The 20939-nt window shown below is 35.9% G+C and overlaps 1 protein-coding gene across 7 annotated transcripts in view; it reads left to right on the forward strand.

The window, feature by feature from the left end:
• The window catches only part of DGKB (diacylglycerol kinase beta), an 874923-nt gene that overhangs the window by 192876 nt on the left and 661108 nt on the right, over positions 1-20939 (forward strand). For 4 of the 7 annotated variants that reach the window (XM_027540028.1, XM_027540027.1, XM_027540029.1 and 1 more), the window contains exons 3-4: positions 1168-1244; positions 4801-4821. In XM_027540028.1, the coding sequence (XP_027395829.1) occupies positions 1168-1244; positions 4801-4821 (98 nt within the window). The remainder of the gene's footprint in view (positions 1-1167; positions 1245-4800; positions 4822-20939) is intronic. The other 3 variants (XM_027540030.1, XM_027540031.1, XM_027540034.1) reach the window with 1 other exon arrangement.

Genomic DNA, 20939 nt, shown 5'->3' on the forward strand with positions numbered 1-20939 from the left:
TTTTGGGAACTGGAAAATGTTTTATGGTGATTCAGATATAACTGAATTTTGAGGGTAGGCAGGAAGGATTATATTCAAGTGCTGGAAAATAGTATCCACTCCCTATCCCCTAATAGAAAACTAAAAATCTGCTTATTTCCCACATTTTAGTTTCAAGCTCATTTTATCATTGTTATTTAAACTTGATTGAATATTTAAAACACAATGATACTTGTGTAATTTTCTTCTTTAAATATATTGTAATTCTTAGATTTCTTGGTCAAAATTGTATTTTGATATGATAACATTATGTTACCAGATTGACTACATACATTTTTATTACATTTATATATAATTTTTAAGCTCATAATTGTGATCTTTCATGACATGATTTCCTGTGTTAATTCAATTCTTTTTTTACCATCTTAATATGATGAAATTCCTTAAAAGTATAAAAATTTTGGAAAATCATGATTTAAAATACTTTTGGTAACATATCTAAACTTTTTTCTTAATTGACATAGGTAAATTGAACCTTACAGATATTTAGAAAATTCTCTCCTGCAAAATATTAAGATGTATAGTTTGCCTCTGAACGGATACTATTTTTTTTATTTATCCAGCAGGGCTATTTTTAGTTAATGGAGTGGTATATGGAAGGTGCACTGTGTATGGTAAAGTTCAACAAAGAATAGCTAGGTTTTCTGTTTTTTAAAACTGTGTCATTCACTTAAATGTTATAAAGAAAAGAAAGGGGAAAAACATGCTACTGATTCATTATTTGCATACTAATTTGTATAGTAATAGACAGTGGCCCCATTCTTGGACAGGACATGTTTTCTTCTGTTTCTTTTCTATTTCTTTCTTTCTTTTTCTTTTTTGCCACACACACAACTTATTGGATCTTAGTTCCCTGACCGGGGATTGAACCTGGGCCCAACAGTGAAAGTACTGAGCCCAAACCTGTGGACCACCAGAAAATTCCCATTTCTTTCTTTTCGTGTGTGTGTGTGTGATGGCCTTTTCCAATTATATATCCATTCAAAAATGATAAAGAATGTTTTGCATATTTATCTTAAAATTTAGTATCTGGTGGTATTTATTTATATTTTAAAAAGTCTTTGTTTCTGAACTGGGTTATGCCAGCGTACTAGCAGATATAAACAATGTGTTTTCTATTTCTTATAGATTCTACAAAGAAATTAAAAGATGTTCTTGAAGAATTCCATGGTAATGGTGTGCTTGCAAAGTATAATCCTGAAGGGGTAAAGCCTTTTTTTTCTTTATTTAAGTTTCATATAGATGTTTGGAGGAGGGATTTCTTAATGAAGAGTTCTTGGAAATATATATTCATATCCAAAATGAAATTCATAATGAGATGCTATTCTGGAAGACACATTAAATGGTGTACTGCTTATTTTCATCCAAAAATGTTTTGCTAATGAAAATAGCATTTCTATATTGTATACTTGGAAGTGTATAGCTTATCTATAATATATGCTAGGTTCTTTTCCTAAAAGTTAGGAAACACTTTTAGATAGAAAAAGAGAGAAAGTGTTTCTGACTCTCTCTAAGACGTTACTTAATGTTAACTAAGCATCGGGGCAGGAAGTGGTACCTTGACTGAAGAAATGATGGATATAAGTGATCTATTACTTTAAAGAGCAAGCTTTGATACAAAGAGAGGAATTTATTCTTCTTATCTTGTTTTTGTCTGGTACCAGTAAGCTTTTGAGTCCCTGAAATTCTTTCCCTATAAAAACGATGTACTGTCCAATTTCTTTGAAACCACTTTCTTGAATGAATGCCTTTCCCTTCCTAATTATTTGTTAATAACCCTGTCTTTTATGTTAGCTGAGAAATGCTACATATTAAATGTTTGATCATCATTGCTCTAAGTTCTTTTGCACCTTTACCAAGTGATAGTTGGGTTTTATGGGAGTTAAACTGCCCAAATAGTTGGGTTGTATGGGAATTAAAACAAACTGCCCAGAACTCTTTTACCTGGATATATTATCTAGGTATTTAGACAGATTTGTTTGCTGATTAAAATGTGATTTGGTTTTTGTTATCATTGTTATTGTGGTTTTGAATGTTTACAAAATGACAGTTTTTGGCTATCCTTAATATTTTGCTTCTCTGGGATTTATAGAACTAATGTTTTAGTCAAAACTCAGTCTTTAAATTCTGACCTCCTTTTAGTATTTTCAAAACTTACTATTTTTATTATAATAATTACTCTCTTTCCTGTTATATTTTTATTCTGTCTGCATTCCAGTACATTACTATACTTTTTAAAACTTTTTAATCTGAGATTCATTTTGTTTTTTTTTAAAAATAAAGTTAAAGTTTACATAATGTACATGCCTACAAATGATGCAGAAAATAGACAAAGCCACTTCCATTTGCCGACATCATGGGGGAAAAATCACATATTTGCCCTCATTCTGCTCAGATTTTATTTTCCTAGATGCTTTAGAAAGAGAGAAAAATCTTGGCAGGTAAATTTGTAGAACTGAAAATCTCGAAGACCAAGAAAGCAGGGTTGAAGAGGTAAAAATGACAGCTTTACTGAATTGTTATAAGACCTCTAAAATTCAGTAATTATTTACATACTCAAACATAGTTGAAAACCTGCATGTACCTATTTATGTACAGAGAGAAAACCAGTTTTTTTCTCCCTAAAGATAGTTGTCATCTAGAAATTCATTTGGAATGTGATCTTGTTTGCAAATAGACTTTTTGCTTCAATTATTTCTTATTTAAAGGACTCTCAGGACTTAATCTGACTGATAACTGGATTCATTGAGGTAGTTACTAGATTCGTTATTAGACGCAAATGATGTCAGCCTTCTCAATAATGTAATACCTCTCCATAAATGCACAGACTTGCTCTTGTAATGCATTATTAAAATAATGAACAGTCGAAAAACAAAAAGTTAGATCTTTTTAAGACTCAAGAGTATCTCTAATTTGAGTAAAACCTCTCTCAAATTTTAAAGTTGATAGGTATTTTCCCTTCAGAAGAAAATTTAAAGTTTTTATGAGTCTTAAAAAACACTAGTATGTCTTTTATAAAAATCAATAGGAAATATTTAGAAATATTCAATGTTTAGAATTAAAACTTCAAGGTCTAAAGATTCTGTTTGGTACATACCTTCATCAAGTTTATAAAAGTTTACTCTAATAGTAGGAAATAATTCATACTGTCAGCTCACATGTGTGAAAATATCACTCTCTATTGACTGGTCAAGTTGAGCTCAGAGTAGATATAGTTGGTTACCTAATTAATGTTCAGCTATACAAGAAAAACTAGGAAAGTGATTAATCTAGTCATGCTTTATAGTAAATGACTAATACTTTGTTTTCTAAAATAGACATAGTCTGTATCATCCATGGAAAATGTATTTTCAAAGAGACTACAACCTAAATATCTCTCAAATCATTTTCTCCTTTACTAAGTAAAGCTCCTTCAAGGGTAGATGCATTATTTTTGTTATCACTTGCTTGAATTACTGAATTATAAAAGCTGTGTACACAGACTTAATCCAATGAAAATGTGGCCTGTTTTAGTCTGTGTGAACAGAGAATATTAAGTGTAATATATGGATGAATCATTTATTTTTAGTTCCTATGAGGAAATAAATGACAGAATCATAAAATATACATTTAAACAATGGCTTTAAAGATGTTTTAAGCATAAAAGCTTGAGGAAGGTCTTGAGATAACCAAATATGATGGTAAATAAAGAAACTCATTTTAGGAAAAGTAAAATGCCTTTCCCAAGATGTACCGTCTAGGTTTGTGACAATAAATATAATTAAAACCTAGATGTGTGTAATCCCAGTTTAAGATATTTCCTGTTTACTTAATTAATGAGGCCATTAGAATAAGGGAAAACCAGGGGATATGAGAAGGATGAGGGGAAGGAAAACGCATTTCATATGCATTGAATGGCATTACTTATGTATGAGCATGGCGTGTTCCATTGCACCCAATTATTACTAAATCATACCCAGCAAGGTAAGAGATGCCTACTAGTTTCACCTAATCGTATGTGAGCAATGTAAAGCCTGTCATTATAGGTAGATCGTAATGGCCATCCATTCTTGGTGAGAAGGTTCATAGTAAACCAGTCAGAACATCACAGATATAATAGATTCATGAGAGTAGTAGAATTTTGTAATATGAACATCAGTTTGTTATTGAAAATATAAATATTTTCACCTGGATTTCAAATTCCGTATCAAACTGTTTTGTTGGCATCTAAAACAATGGGAAGAAACTAAGTAGTGGCATATATAGAGAGAAATTAAATATTTACCTTTAAAGAGATGGAGAGAAGCTAGGCATGTTATTCTAACAGGAAGAATCATTAGAAGTGGGGAATAAGTATAATCAAATATACCTTTATATATTCTATTTTCATATTCTTCTCTGGAAGGTTTCCATTATAGTGTATGTGTTATTCATTATATTTGCCTATGTCAATTAGAACTGTTTGCTTATTACATTCTAAGATTGATCTGTTCGATGAGTCTCAAGTTGTAGCTGGCATCAGAATCACCTGGGGTCTTCTTAAAATAGTCCCCTGACTCCCCACTTTAGTTTCTGGAATGGAGTTCAAAAATTTCTCTTTATCAGTTTCCCAGTTGATGCTGAAGCTATTTCGGAACCACATTTTGAGACCCATGCATCTAAAGTGTGTTTTCAAATCAGTCTGTAAACTTGGCTTTGTAGTTACATTATCAGCAATATGAGATGATGAGTATAAATTATCTTACATTAACACATGTATTCTTTCTTTCCTTGCATGCACAGAAACAAGACATTCTTAATCAAGTAAGACATTTTCTTTTGTATTATAATCTGTCTTTTCTTTCTTTATTCTGATGTGAGCTATGAATTTCTCATCCATATCACTGAGCTATACTTCTGTACCAGTGAGATGCATATATAAGATTAACTGTAATGCTTATAAAGATAAAAGTGACTGATATTTGTTCAAGTTTTTCAGACAGAGAAACTATACCTCAGTAGAATCCAAAAGGGTCCAGAGTGCAGGCTTCAGTTTTGTATACTCTTGAGCTTAGTTTTTCTAATTTCACCAAAATGGCATCAGGATTTGGTAAAAAGATTTATTTAATAAAAGCCCTAAATTATTAATTTATGATGAGAGATTTAACAAAAGGATTTAAATGGAATTGATAAGAACTTTTGACTGGTCTACAATGCTATTAGCATATGTGAGGAAAATATGAGTGAAAAGCTCTTGATTTTCACCCTCCTGGGAAAAAGAGTAAACACTTCTGTGGTTTCAACAACTCTCTCCTAGTCATGTCCATTTTGTAAAGAAGGTTTCAGGTCCATAGTTCAGTTGGATGCACAGAATTACAATACATTGTTGAGTTCTCTGAATGGATGTTTATATCCCAGTAGGAGTGTGTGCATGCAATTTTACTATTAATAAAATGCACGAGCTGTCTAAAACCATATTGTCTCCCTTGGGCCATACTAGGTATGTATTAGCTGCTTATTTTTTAATTAAAATATATATTTTATTGAAGTATAGTTGACTTATAATGTGTCAGGTACACAATGCAGTTATACATATACACATATATTCCGTTTCAGATGATTTCCATTATAGATTATTACAAGATCTTGACTGTAGTTCCCCATGCTATACATTTAACCCTTTTTGCTTGTTGTGTATCTATTGTTTTAAGTTAGAAATCTAGCATTCTATTTATATTAAGTCAAACAAATGGGATCAAAATGTAATAAAAATTTTAGCTAGGAAAAAATTCAAGTTTTCTAAAACATATATATTATACATAATACACAAAAGAAAAGGCTTTTTCCTATGCTTGATAAAGGCTTAGAAAGAACATCAAAAAAAGAAGAGATAGAGACATTGGAAAACAAACTAAATGAAATGGAAGCATTGAGTATGAAATAGAAAAAGTGAGACAAGCTGGATAAAAGGTCATCATGTAGTCCAGTTGCTTTTAAATATGGCTACTCCTTAGAAATGCTATCTAGAGTTTTGGAGAAAAATGTACGAGCTGCTTCTTATTCGCTAGTTTCCATGTTGTTTCAATGACAGGATGCACTGTAGTTTCGTCCCTGACATGTCCCAGTATGATTGATTACATCAGAATGAACTTGACTGACTTAGATGCTGATCCTATGTATTACACTCTCCTAGGTTGCAACACAGGTGAAATGGAAATTCATTGGTGGTGATAATTGTTACCAGCCCCTTTCAGACCTGACCTCTCAGGAAACCTACTAGCTCCCCCAAAGGCAGTTTCCATGAGGTCTGTGTTTTAGGCGGCAACTCCCATGGACAGAGGAGCCTGGTGGGCAACATTTCACGGGGTTGCAAAAGGGTCTGACATGATTTAGCGACTAAACAACAACCACTTGAGAATAAGCAGTTGTTTTCATGAAGCAGGTTCTAGCTTCTGAAGGGCGTTTGTTGTGTACTTTGGTTCACAAACACACCGTCCCACACAACCTGCCCTCCCCCTCCAGGCTGTCTGAAACTGGTGGCAGATGAGCCTGTCTCTGTATGGCGTCAGCCGAGTGAGCTGCCTCCTTCCTATTCCTTGTTCAGCCTTTGCTCTGGATGCAGTTTAGCAGGGAAGCCATTTCAGTTGCAGACTATAAACAACGTGGAAAGCTGAGGGTAGCCCAAGGGAAAAAGTAGTATGAGCCATGCATACTTATTGTTCTCCGTGTGTTTTTTGTCTATCATGTCCTGTGAGTGTAAGATTGTGTTTTTATATTTCCTGTCAGTAGATGATTCTTGGCCCAAGGCTGAGTTAACTTTTTATAGCTCCCTGGGTATACCTTATCTTTGTACTCAGTACTCTGTACTGGGTTTATGCTAATGTGCATACCCTTTATATTCAGAGAAGTGAGTTGCCTCAATCCCTTAGGAAGAAACCTGGGAATTCAGAACCTAATGTATATTTTAAATGTCTTTAAAAAGGATATTGATGCTATTATAATTAGTAGCAAAGATAAACAACCTTCTATTTTAAGCTATAATTGTCCTTCCAGAATAAAATTCAACCTTTGCCATTAAAGAAACCACCTTGAAAGTGTAATAGAGAAAATACAGTCTTAGGAATCCAACTGAACTGAGTTCAAATTCCACGTCTGCGACATACAAGCAGGTCTTAGACTAGTTACTTCATCTCTCCTGGCCTCAGTTTGTTCACCTATCAAATGAAGAGAGTATTGCCTCTGCTTAATTGTTGAAAGGGTAACATTCTAAAGTAGATGTAAAATATTTAACCCTTGTGTCTGACGGGTGTTCCACTGATGTTTCGAGGCAGTGGTTGTTGGTCACACTGTAGGGAGCAACAGGCTTTCAATGAAAGTTCTGGAGAACATATAAACGATAAAACCAAGAATATCTGAGATATCCCAACCAATCCTAGAACCTCAGTTTTCTCACAGCCTCAGTGTTTCTCATCCAAAAAGTCAGGAGGTGTAACATGGTGACTCTGATGTCTTTCTCCATCGCTCAATTGATTTCCTTCTAAGGTATGAGTGGAGGACAAGTCATGTGATTTGCTTCCTCCACCAAGCCTCGTTGTGGTCTAGAATGCTGTCCTGGTGGTAGAATTAGGGTGTCTGTTGTCCCCCACCCCCGACAACTGCATAAATGCCAGGACAATTAGTTAGCAAGGAATGGATGTAACCTGTTTACCAATATTTCTGCTTCACCTCTACCCTATTGCTATCAACACACTTTCAGTCATCTTCCTCCTCTTATCAAACTTATAGCCAGAACACAGTTTTGAAAACATACCATGAAATGGAAGAATAAAATGCCTACTATCATCCTGTCATTAACCTAATTTTGATTATGCATTATTTATTGTTGAAATACTTTGTAACTTTTATTTCAACACGTGGCCTCAGTTTTTATCCCCTTGATACTCCAAGAATTGCTCTCACATGGAATGGACCATGTCCAAAAATTTGAGAAAATATTTGCATAGCTCCTTGTGAGATTAATTAGTTATGTCATAATTAAACAAATCAATTTGAATAACTCCTTGCAGGTTTCTAGTAATTGCACTGAGGAGCAAATCTCATCATTTCCAAAAAAACACACTGTTTTATATCTGTGAAAATATTTAGAGTTTGAGAATGGACCATCTGCCACATCTTATCCTAAATTGCAAGCTTAATGATTTAACTGCTTAAGTGACTAGGTGATGTCTGTCACAGTCAACATGTCACAAATGATCCATTTCTCCCTTAATGTTCTATAATAAATATACAGAAATTTGAAAATAGGTAAATATTTAGAATATATAAGATGTAATTATACTAATTGCTTCCAATTGCTTTTTCTACAGATGAGCTGCTAAAACAAGCTTAAATAATTTGAAAAATAGGCTGGTAACTCTCTTTAATTTGATGATAAGCGCTAACTTTGACATGTAGTAAACATTCTGTATAGGTTACTCTTTCATTTCTTTTTTTTCCCCTAACACCATACATAAGGATAAACTCAAAATGGATGAAAGACCTAAATGTAAGACCAGAGACTATAAAACTCTTAGAGGAAAATATAGGCAGAATACTCAATGACATAAATCACAGCAAGATCCTCTATGACCCACCTCCTAAGGTAATGGAAATAAAACCAAAAATAGACAAGTGAGACCTAATTAAACTGAAAAGCTTTTGCATAGCAAAGGAAACTACAAACAGGTTGAAAAGACAGAATGAGAGAAATTAATAGTAAATGGAACAACTGAGAAAGGATTAATCTCCAAAATATACAAGCAGCTCATGCAACACAATACCAGATAACAAACAACCCAATCAAAATGTGAGCAGAAGACCTAAGCAGACATTTCTCCAAAGAAGACTTGCAGATGGTCTTTCATTTTTTTTAATAACATTTATTAAATAATTCATATGAGTTAAAAATCAGAGAAAAAGCGATGTTGGGAACTTCAGGTGATCTTTTTTACTTGTTTAAGGAAAAATAGGGGCTTCCCTGGTAGCTGAGCTGGTAAAGAATCCACCTGCAATGTAGGAGACCCCCATTTGATTCCTGGGTTGGGAAGATCCACTAGAGAGGGATAGGCTACCCATTCTAGTATTCTTGGGCTTCCCTGGTGGCTCAGACAGTAAAGAACCTACCTGCAATGTGGGAGACTGGGTTTGAACCCTGGGTTGGGAAGATCCCCTGGAGGAGGGCATGGCAACCCACTCCAGTATTCTTGCCTGGAGAATCCCTGTGGACAGAGGAGCCTGGTAGGCTACAGTCATGGGTTTGCAAAGAATCAGGCATGACTGAGTGACAAAGCACAAAGACAAATAGGGAAAATTCTTTAGATGCTTGCTACACCTATCTGAAGGTTATCTGAAGGTTTGTCTGTTGTGTTTGTTTGTATGCTTGCATCAATAGGAATAGATTTTTTCAGCAGGAATATATTTAAGGATATTAGTGGAAAATCTGGACATTTGTGTATAAGGACTTAGAGTGTCTAAGGATTTTAAGTTTTTTTTTTTTTAATAGCTAAAGGAAATGATAAATGATATTCTTAAGATCAATAACCAGTAATGCTGAAGAAGCTGAAGTTGAATGGTTCTATGAAGACCTACAAGACCTTCTAGAACTAACACCCCCAAAAGATGTCCTTTTTGTCATAGGGGACTGGAATGCAAAAGTAGGAAGTCAAGAAACACCTGGAGCAACAGGCAAATTTGGCCTTGGAGTACACAATGAAGCAGGGCAAAGGCTAATAGAGTTTTGCCAAGAGAATGCATTGGTCATAGCAAACACCCTCTTTCAACAACACAAGAGAAGACTCTACACATGGACATCACCAGATGGCCAACACCGAAATCAGACTGATTATATTCTTTGTATCCAAACATGGAGAAGCTCTATGCAGTCAGCAAAAACAAGACTGGGAGGTGGCAAGAATACATAAAAGAACTGTACAAAAAAGATCTTCTTGACCCAGATATGATGGTGTGATCACTCACCTAGAGCCAGACATCCTGGAATGTGAAGTCAAGTGGGCCTTAGAAAGCATTACTACGAACAAAGCTAGTGGAGGTGAAGGAATTCCAGTTGAGCTATTTCAAATGCTAAAAGATGATGCTGTGAAAGTGCTGCACTCAATATGCAGGCATATTTGGAAAACTCAGAAGTGGCCACAGGAAAAGGTCAGTTTTCATTCCAATCCCAAAGAAAGGCAATGCCAAAGAATGCTCAAACTACCTCAGAATTGCACTCATCTCACCCACTAGTAAAATAATGCTCAAAATTCTCCAAGACAGGCTTCAGCAATATGTGAACTGTGAACTTCCAGATGTTCAATCTGGATTTAGAAAAGGCAGAGGAACCAGAGATCAAATTGCCAACATCCGTTCAATCATTGAAAAAGCAAGAGAGTTCCAGAAAAACATCTATTTCTGCTTTATTGACTATGCTAAAGCCTTTGTGTGGATCACAATAAACTGTGGAAAATTCTGGAAAAGATGCAAATACCAAACCACCTGACCTGCCTCTTGAGAAACCTGTATGCAGGTCAGGAAGCAACAGTTAGAACTGGACATGGAACAACAGACTGGTTCCAAATAGGAAAAAGGAGTACATCAAGGCTGTATATTGTCACCCTGCTTATTTAACTTATATGCAGAGTACATCATGAGAAACGCTGGACTGGAAGAAGTACAAGCTGGAATCAAGATTGCCAGGGGAAATATCAATAACCTCAGATATGCAGATGACATTACCCTTATGGCAGAAAGCAAAGAAGAACTAAACAGCCTGTTGATGAAAGTGAAAGAGAAGAGTGAAAATGTTGGCTTAAAACTCAACATTCAGAAAACGAAGATCATGGCATATGGTCCCATCACTTCATGGCAAATAGAAGGAGAAACAGTGGAAACAGTGGCTGACTTGAATTTTTTGGGTTCCAAAATCACTGGAGATAGTGATTGCGGCCATGTAATTAAAAGACGCTTACTCCTTGGAAGGAAAGTTATGACCAACCTAGATAGCATATTCAAAAGCAGAGACATTACTTTACCAAAAAGGTCCATCTAATCAAGGCTATGGTTTTTCCAGTAGTCATGTATGGATTTGAGAGTTGGAGTATAAAGAAAGCTGTGCACCGAAGAATTGATGCTTTTGAACTGTGGTGTTGGAGAAGACTCTTGCGAGTCCCTTGGACTGCAAGGAGATCCAACCAGTCCATCCTAAAGGAGATCAGTCCTGGGTGTTCATTGGAAGGACTGACGTTGAAGCTGAAACTCCAGTACTTTGGCCACCTGATGCAAAGAGTTCATTCATTTGAAAAGACCCTGATGCTGGAAAAGCTTGAGGGCAGGAGGAGAAAGGGACGACAGAGAACAAGATGGTTGGATGGCATCACTGACTCAACGGACATGAGTTTGAGTTTGAGTAAACTCCGGGGGTTGGTGATGGACTGGGAGGCCTTGTGTGCTGCGGTTCACGGGGTCACAAAGAGTCAGACGTGACTGAGCAACTGAACTGAACGGAAGATCAATAAGTTAAATTTTCTATTTATTAAATTATTTCTAAAGCCAATGGGAATAACAGGCTTGCATTCAAGAGAAGACCAGGTATACGTTATTGAAGAAATCCAATCAAATGATGAAAGCTGGAAGGGCAAGGAGGACTATAATAGAGCCTGAGGGCAGATTTAGAATATATTTCAGATATGTGGTCAAAAGGAATTGGTTACACTTAGAATATCAAAAAGAATTATAGTCAACTCAGAGTTTTCAAGATTGTGAAACTGAGATAATTATACCATCACTGTTTATTTTTATATTTGTTTCCCTTTTTTGTCTAATGATTAGCTTATTGATAGACTAGTCAACAGAGTTGATGGTGACAAACCAGTTGTACTAGATACGGATATCGGAAAATCAAGATCTGCCTATAGAATTATACTTAACTATAACATAGAAGCTTTTGAAATCAGAAATATTCAGCTCCCAGGCAATAAATAGGAACCTTTGACTTTGGGCATTTTACTTGATTTTTCTGAGGCTCAGAAAATTCATTTACAGCTTTGCTGTCTATAAAATAGGAGTGATAGTCACATTTGCTCATGGAGTTATAGTGATTATCGAAGTATAGTGTATACAGAACATTCTTAGTGCAGTTCCTAGAACACAATAACATTAGGTAAGTTTCCATATATACAACAAACACTTTAGGGAAATCCTAATTTTATTTTTCCATTTATGGATAATAGAGCATATTACTGACTATAAAGATTGAAAGGAGAGGTTGAAGGCTTTAAGAAGTAGTTCACACACAAAAAAAGTGAGGATAAACATATAAAAAGTGAGAAAAGCACTTCGAACAAAAATTATTGGGTTGCATCCCAAACAGTGCATGTATATTATGTATCAGATATTACTCCCAGGTGGCTCAGACAATAAAGAATTGGCCTGCAGTGCAGAAGACACGAGTTCAATCCCTGGGTTGGGAAGATCCCCTGGAGTAGGAAGTGGCAACACTTTCCAGTATTCTTGCCTGGAGAATCCCATGGACAGAGGAGCTTGGTGGGCTGAGGTCTATAGGGCTGCACAGAGTCTAACACTACTGAGCGACTAACACTTTCACTTTTACCTTCATTGTATCTGGACATGTGGAAGAAATAGAAATGGTCAAGATGACCTTTGCTACCAAGAAGTATCAAGTAATTAAATGTAATTTACAAACTGCTGGCAAAATACTTCAACTAGGGAATCTTCCCTGTAGCTCAGATGGTAAAGAATCTGCCTGCAATGCAGGAGACCCAGGTTCGATCCCTGGGTCGGGAAGATCTTCTGGAGAAGGGAATGGCAATCCACTCCAGAAATCTTGCCTGGAGCATGCCATGAACAGAGGAGCTTGGCGGGCCACAGTCCATAGGGTCACAGAGTTGGACATGACTGAGAGACTAACACTAAACTACAAAGGAATTCTTAAGTACTGAAAATAATCAATGAATTCCCTGACCCCCCTGTAGACTCTCAATCCCTCACTCTCACATGCTAGCTGAGCGTTTCCTGATCTGTCTTCTATACCTTGTCATCTTGATGTTTCTCCCAATAATAACCCAGACATATTTGGGCCTTGATGGATTAGAAAAAAGAGAATTTTTAGGATAATGTGTATTTGAAATCATTTATACAAATTTTTTGTTATATTATCAATAGTTTTGTTGATTTAGTTTTATTTTAATTTGCTACAATATTACATATATATCCATATGCTATCATACTTTAAAATAATCTCATTTGAGATTTATTAAAACAATATATTCCTGGTCAAAAACTTTTTGCGTTTATTCTATTTCATAAATTCTTACCATCCTACCTGAATCAGTTTTCTTTCTTACTAGATGTCATACAAAGAGGTATTAAGTGAAATTGTGCTTCTTTGTTTTTGCTATTCCAGTGTCCATACTTCAAATATATCACGATACCCTGCAACATAAAAGAATTATGTTAAGCACTCTGTGGTGCAGAGCTGTGTTGGATCTTATAGTCTAGCAGGGAACAAGAGATACTTGTAATTCTGCCTGTATACATACCTGTGTTAAGAGACTCATTTGGGAATTTTAAAAAATTAATTTATTTTTTTCATTGAAGGATAATTGCTTTACAAAATTTTGTTATTTTGTCTCAGACATCAACATGAATCAGCTATAGGTGTACATATATCTGTTCCCTCTTGAACCTCCTTCCCATCTCCCTCCATGAAGATGCAAGTATGCAATCCTTAAAAACTTTAGATGCATGGTTATTCGCAAAATCTTTATTCTGTTTTATTTTTCGAGGAGAAATACCTTTTAGAGCATTTGGCGTGTGGTTCAGTAATAACTCACACCAGTTCTAGTGACAACACTGAAGCATAGACAGGACAGCGTCCTACGAGATGAAGGTGGAGTCGATTTTTAAAAAATGCTACAAATGAACTTGTCCACAAAGCAGAAATGGAGTCACAGATGTAGAAAAGAAATTCATGGTTAAGGGGGTTAGAGGAGGAGGGATAAGTTGGAACGTTGGGATTGACATGTATTTATATATATATGCTATGTATAAAAGCAATAACTAATGAAAACCTACTGTATAGCACAGGGAACTCTGCTCAATACTCTGCAATGGTCTATATGGGAAAAGAATCTAAAAAGAGTGTTTATATGTATATGCATAACTGATTCACCTTGCTATACACCTGAAACTAACACAACTTTGTAAATCAACTATACTCCAGTAAAAATTTTATAAAAGAGTAGATGTCAGCCCAAGTACAAAATTTAGTTGGATACAGACTCTTGATCACAAGATATACTGAAAATCACAGTAAAAGTAACCCGCTTAAAATTTTTCTAATCTATTATGTGCATTTCATAATTACTAAAATAGTTTGGAGTATCATTGTTGGTTGTTCTTGCCATTTGCCATCTCTTACTGAAAACCCCATGTCTATTTTTCTCTGTGAGACTTAATAGATGTTAGTTTTAAGTAAAGACTGGTGCAGTTAATAAATTATGCACTTCTGAGGTAGTGAAGATAATTCCATTTGCCAAAACTAAGTTTTAAATATCCAATGTGAAATTCACACTTTCACTGTTTCTCTTTAATGGAAGTTCCTCCATGGCAGTGTAGGAGACTATCAGGAGTGCTCTGAAATCTGAAGTAATGTACAGTCTATTGCAGAATCAACTTCAGTACTGCTGCTGCTGCTGCTAAGTCGCTTCAGTCGTGTCCGAATCTGTGTGACCCTATAGACGGCAGCCCACCAGGCTCCCCCGTCCCTGGGATTCTCCAGGCAAGAACACTGGAGTGGGTTGCCATTTCCTTCTCCAATGCATGAAAGTGAAAAGTGAAAGGGAAGTCGCTCAGTTGTGTTTGACTCTTCATGACCCCATGGACTGCAGCCCACCAAGCTCCTCTGTCCATGGGATTTTCCAGGCAATGGAGTGGGGTGCCATTGCCTTCTGACAAGCATAAGCAATGAGACATTTAAAATGTAGATTTTCTTTTCTGAAAATATTTTAATATCAAAATTATGTATTTAGAATCTCAGAAAGTTAGCCATACTACATATTAATGTATATGTTTTGGTTCAGTAACCTTTACATCAGTGTTTGATTTAACATAATTAGTTAATGATATAAATGTTATAAATTTACATATAATAATACAAACTAGGAAAATTGACATGGAAATAGTCAAAGAATTACTTTCACCATTTAATTTAAGTTACTGACTAACTTAAGTTACTGACTAACTTAAATTACTGCCTACCTCATTGAGTTCTTTCGCTCGATAGCCAGCAGTATTGTATACATAGTAGGCATTCAGTGAACACTTAATGATAAATGAATTGAAGTAATTTCTTTCTTAATAGTTTTAGCTACTTAATCTTTGATACTTCAGTGATTCATTTTTGTCTTTTAAAGATCACCTATTAATCAGCTGTGTATGCAAGCTCATTAGCAATTGTGAAAATTGGACTTTTGTCTGATATAAATGTTATAAGATCCTGTTATATAAAATGATCCTATTATTATTAGTCTTACTATCCTATTGTGATCATGAAAGTGTTAGTTACTCAGTCATGTCCAACTCTCTGTGACCCCATGGACTGTAACCCACCAAGCTCCTCTGTCCATAGAATTCTCCAGGCAAGAATACTGGAATAGGTAGCCATTACCTTCTCCAGAGGCTTTTCTGGACCCAGGGATGGAACCTGGGTCTCCTGCATTGCAGGCAGATTCTTTACCATCTGAGCCACCAGGGAAGCCCTATTATGATGATATGATCCTGTTAAAATATGTTAGATCACATGATTTCCTGCTGCAACCCTCCAATAACTGTTGCTCTCACTCGACTTTAAAGCCATAATGGTTTATTTTTAAAATTTATTTATTTTTATTTACTTATTTATTTGGCTGTGCCAAGCTTAGTTGTGGCTTGTGTAATCTTAGTTCCCTGACCAGGGTTTGAACATGGGCCCTCTCATTGGGAGTGTAGAGTCCTAACCACTGGACACCAGGAAAGTCTCACCATAGCACTGTATTGATGGTCTAAAATGTTTTTTTACAGAGTCTGCCCCCATATACACACCACCAAAGATCCTGTCCTTTACCTCCTCTCTGTAATTCTAGTCCGTCCTCAATCCTGCTCTAGTCTCTTGCTTTTCTTCAGTACCTCTTATAGAAAATCCTCTAAAACAAGAACATCTTAATGCCTCAGGACATTTGCACCATCAGTTTTTATCTCTCTGGAATGTTCTTTCTCCAAATATGTGTGAAGCTTGCTCCCTCATCTCATTTCAGTCTTTATTCAAAGAACAGATTCTCATTTCCTAATCATCAGGTTTAAAACTACAAGCACCACCCCCAATATACAAATATCTTCCTTCTTTATTTCTTATACAACATTTAATTGGGCTACCTGGTGTTAGCACTAGTGGTGAAGAATCCACCTGCAATGCAGGAAAAGCGGGAGATGTGGGTCTGATCCATGGATGGGAAGATCCCCTGGAGAGAGGGCAGTGGCAACCCACTCCAATATTCTTACCTAGAGAATCCCACAGACAGAGAAGCACAGTGAGCTACAATCCATAGGATCACAAAGAGTTAGATATGACTTAGCACATATGTACACACTACTTAATACCTTCAAACACTATACATTTAAGCTATTATTTTTTTTCTTATTCCTTTTATTAGAAGATAAGCCCCCTGATGGAAGGATTTTGCATTTATCAGTAACATTTTTACCCCATGACCTAGAACAGAGCCCAGTACAAAGTGGATATATGCATAATGTACATTTGCTGAATATGAGAAAATCTTCATCCTGAAACTGCCAAAATAAATTAATGGTAGAGTGACGACATTTATTTTCATTCACTTTGAATCTTCTTGGATGAATACTAGAGTTATTTCTTTAGTATTAGCAGGAATTTAAACATCAAGAATCCAGATGGTCAGATAGAATAATGAAAGGCACATAGAAATGTGTTTTGAATTTGTGCCAACTTGGCAGCAAGCTCTGAGCAGCTTCCCGAGTTTGTATTCTTTAGAGATTCTATCTCCCTAAATAGTCTGTGGCTGCTCCGTCAAGTTAAAAAAAAAAATAATGAAAAAAAAAAAAAGTTTTCAAAATCTTAAATATAATTTGGATTGTGTGTCTCTGAACTTCCAGCCAATTTGATTTTTGAGAACTCATTTAGTTGTTTGATCCTACTTTTTGCGTGAGTGTTTCATTTCTATTGCTATGCATATAAATGATTTCATTCTATTTAAAGGTCACGATCTTCAGAAACCAATGCTAATGCTGCTACATGACAGCAGTAGAAAATAAGAGATGTAAATTTGGAAATATTCTGCTAAATCGTGAGATAAAAATGTACAGATTGAGGATAGTATCAATGTATGGAAGTGTTAATATTCTGGAAAACACAAAATTTTAGAGAAGATTGGAAGATCTTTTGCTAATGAGAAGTAAATGACTTAACCAGGAAAGGCATTGAAGATTAATTCCTTAATGAACATGAAACACTGAAGCAGCTGCCTTTTGGCTTTGAAGAAGTTTGGGTTTTACAACATTGTAAGCTGTGTGTACGGAGAAGGCGATGGCATCCCACTCCAGTACTCTTGCCTGGAGAATCCCATGGATGGAGGAGCCTGGTGGGCTGCAGTCCGTGGGGTCGCGAAGCGTTGGACATGACTGAGCGTCTTCACTTTCACTTTTCACTTTCACGCATTGGAGAAGGAAATGGCAGCCCACTCCAGTGTTCTTGACTGGAGAATCCCAGGGATGGGGGAGCCTGGTGGGCTGCCGTCTATGGGGTCGCGCAGAGTAGGATATGACTGAAGCGACTTAGCAGTAGCAGCAGCAGCAGCAGCAGCAGCAGGAGCAAGCTGTGTGTAATGACAGGAAATGTAAGAGAAAGGAAGTTTGCTCCTACCAACACTGTAAAGAAGCTAGAGGAAGAAGCTGACATCATCACTAAAACTTCAGTCATAAATAGGATGACATCACCTTGTGGAAATCATTTAAGAGCTAAGGAAATTTTTATTCTATTCTTATGTCTATGAAAGGCTTTTAGTTATTTTAAAGTAAGTTAATCTCTTTTTAAAGGCTTGCTTTCTGAAGGCAGTCATTTGCCAATGTTGCCTGACCCAGAACAATTACAGCACAGTATCTAAGACACAAAAACTCTGGGTTAAATTTGGAAAAATGCAATGAATTTTCTAATTTTCTGAATCAATAGACTAGGGCAAATTAAGGTTATAAAAGTCTAACTTCAAATCAGTGCTTCTTTTTATTTATTCCCTTTCCTTTTTTAAACTATTTTATTTCTTTTACATCCTTTATGCTCAAAGGTACATTAAGTGCTTTATATCAATTTATTATTATGTTGAGGCAGCACTGCTGAATGGTTCATCTTATATGGAGGAAATCAAGGTTTCGAGGTGTCAGATAATAAAAACAAGCTATTTTTTTGCTTGCTGAGCATGGGAGAGCTACAACCCTGGAGCAAGTTCAAAAAAGTTTTCCTGAGACCTGAAAAAAAAAGCATCAAGGAGAAATGTATTCCTTATTAAGAGAGATGTCATACATTAAGTTCACTTTTTTTTTTTTTTTTTTCTTTTGGACTGGCTATTTTCCTGGTTTTCATCATTAAATCACAGGCACCGATTTCAAGGTTGTTCTATGTGGGTGATGTAGGGCTCTATAAAGGGCATAAACACACTTGGGATGAGGCAGAGTTTTCCTTAAAAGAGCAGATGCATGTCTTGCCCCAAATCACTCAGGTGGTGAGTGGAGGTATTGGAATATGAAACAAAATTGTTTTGTTCTGAAGTCCTGGTTGTTGTTTTTGTTGGTTGGCTGTTGTTGTTTTCCTGTGTTAAACCCTTGACTTGAAAGACTTCTGTTTTAAAATAGAATCTTACTGTAAAGGAAGACCCAGAGGAAAAAATTCAGTAATTATAGTCCTTTGTTCAGATTTAATTACCAGATCTCTCAAAAGCAAAAACAAAGGAAAAGCCAATAACAAACAAACAAAAATGCCCAACAACAAAGAAAAGTGGACCATGTAATGATCTATTAAATGCAAATGGAAACATTTATGTTGATGTGGTTTAAGGTTCATTCTTCCAGTATTGTTGGGAATTTTTCCTAACAAACTAAGAGATTGTTAATATAGATGAAGAACTTGAGTCACAGAGAGAGATTAATAAATTGCCCACTGTCACACAGCTGGATAGTGTTGGGTCAAGAGTTGATCCAAGGAGTCTGACTTCAAGACCATGCTTCTATCATCTATTTTCAAACATAATGCTGACTTACCAAAGGGTACAGAGTGAAGAAATACTATAAGTAACTTTGATTTTAATCATGATACTTGTGAATATGTTTATCACACAAATTTCCTATAACTTTTTGAATTAACTCCTGGTTCCCTTCACTCATTGTAGCAAATGCTTTCTGAAAGTACTTCAGCTGATTGATGCTGTTCTTTATATATTCATGTTATTCATAGATTTTAGTTTTGTGGTTCAGTCTGCTTGTAGTCTGCAGTCCATGGGTCACCAAGAGTCGGACACAACTGAGAGACTGAACTGAACTACTAGTAGAATTTGTAATATTCTGTGGTGGTGATGATTCATTGAACATGGAAAGAAATGAAGTCTTTTTACCACCACCAATATAGAACCAACTATATATATATATAAAAGAAGGAAATGGCAACCCACTCCAGTGTTGTTGCCTGGAGAATTGCATGAGCAGAGGAGGCTGGCAGGCTACAGTCCACGGGATTGCAGGAGTCAGACACGACTTAGCAACTAAACCACCACTGCCATATATATATATATACTTAGACACATATATATGTATAAATATTTGAAGTGCCCTACTGAGAATGGATAAGCAAAACAAGACTTAATTAAAAATGTCAGATTAAGTTGCAGACAGGATCTTAGAATCATTAATAAAATACATTTTTTTTATATTGGCTTGAGATAATATTAGGTACAAAAGCATACACAGTATATGTAGTTAAATGTTATATGATCTAATCTGCAAAAATTTACTTTCTCATATTGATATCCTTATATGTCTTATTCCATTTTTGGTTTATTCAAAATAGTACAGTGATAAAATTGGTCATTCTCTACCACCATACCCCAATATTTTTATGTAAGAAAAAACAAGCTTTTTGTATCCAAAATTTGCAGTTTATTGAATTAAGTTTATTCTCATCTGCCAGGAGTTTGAAAAAAATTGGGAGCATTAATCTGCCAAGTTTTGTTTTTGCCTTATTTTTAGTTTCATCTCCATTATATTGAACTAATTGGTAAGGGGAAAAAAAAAAAGTACCTTTCCAGGGCTTCCTATGAGGCCTATAGCACTTGCAGTCCTTTGATCTGGACAGATGTGGCTTCATCTCAGTTTCTATCTGTAGGTCTCCTAGTCCCTTCAAGTGGCCTAGTAGGTAGTACCCTACACAACTCCAGGAGCCTTCTCTTCCATGAAGTCTACATCTGTTTCCCAGGCAACATTTATGCACTAGTGTCCGGGCAGTGGCAAGCCCAGGGAATACCATTGTCCTGTCTTGGCCCTAAAGTACCTGCAGCCTTGTTCTCAGTTTCCCAGGCAGGAGTCAGATCTTGGCCCACTGTTCACATCTGCTTGGAGAAAGCAAGCTCTCTCAGTCAGTCCTGTGAAATTCTCCTGTGAACTTGAGAATAGAAGGTAGCTCCCATCACCATTTCCCCAAGTGGACATGGAGATTCTCAGTGTAGCAATGGATCTTTGCGTGCAAATGTCAGCTCTTTTATAGCTCTGCACTAAGAGTGGGCGGAGATCTTGAAGTAGATTTCTTTGACAATTGCCTAGGAAGATTTAGAATTTCA

Source organism: Bos indicus x Bos taurus, chromosome 4, assembly GCF_003369695.1.
Source record: "Bos indicus x Bos taurus breed Angus x Brahman F1 hybrid chromosome 4, Bos_hybrid_MaternalHap_v2.0, whole genome shotgun sequence".
NCBI lineage: Eukaryota > Metazoa > Chordata > Mammalia > Artiodactyla > Bovidae > Bos > Bos indicus x Bos taurus.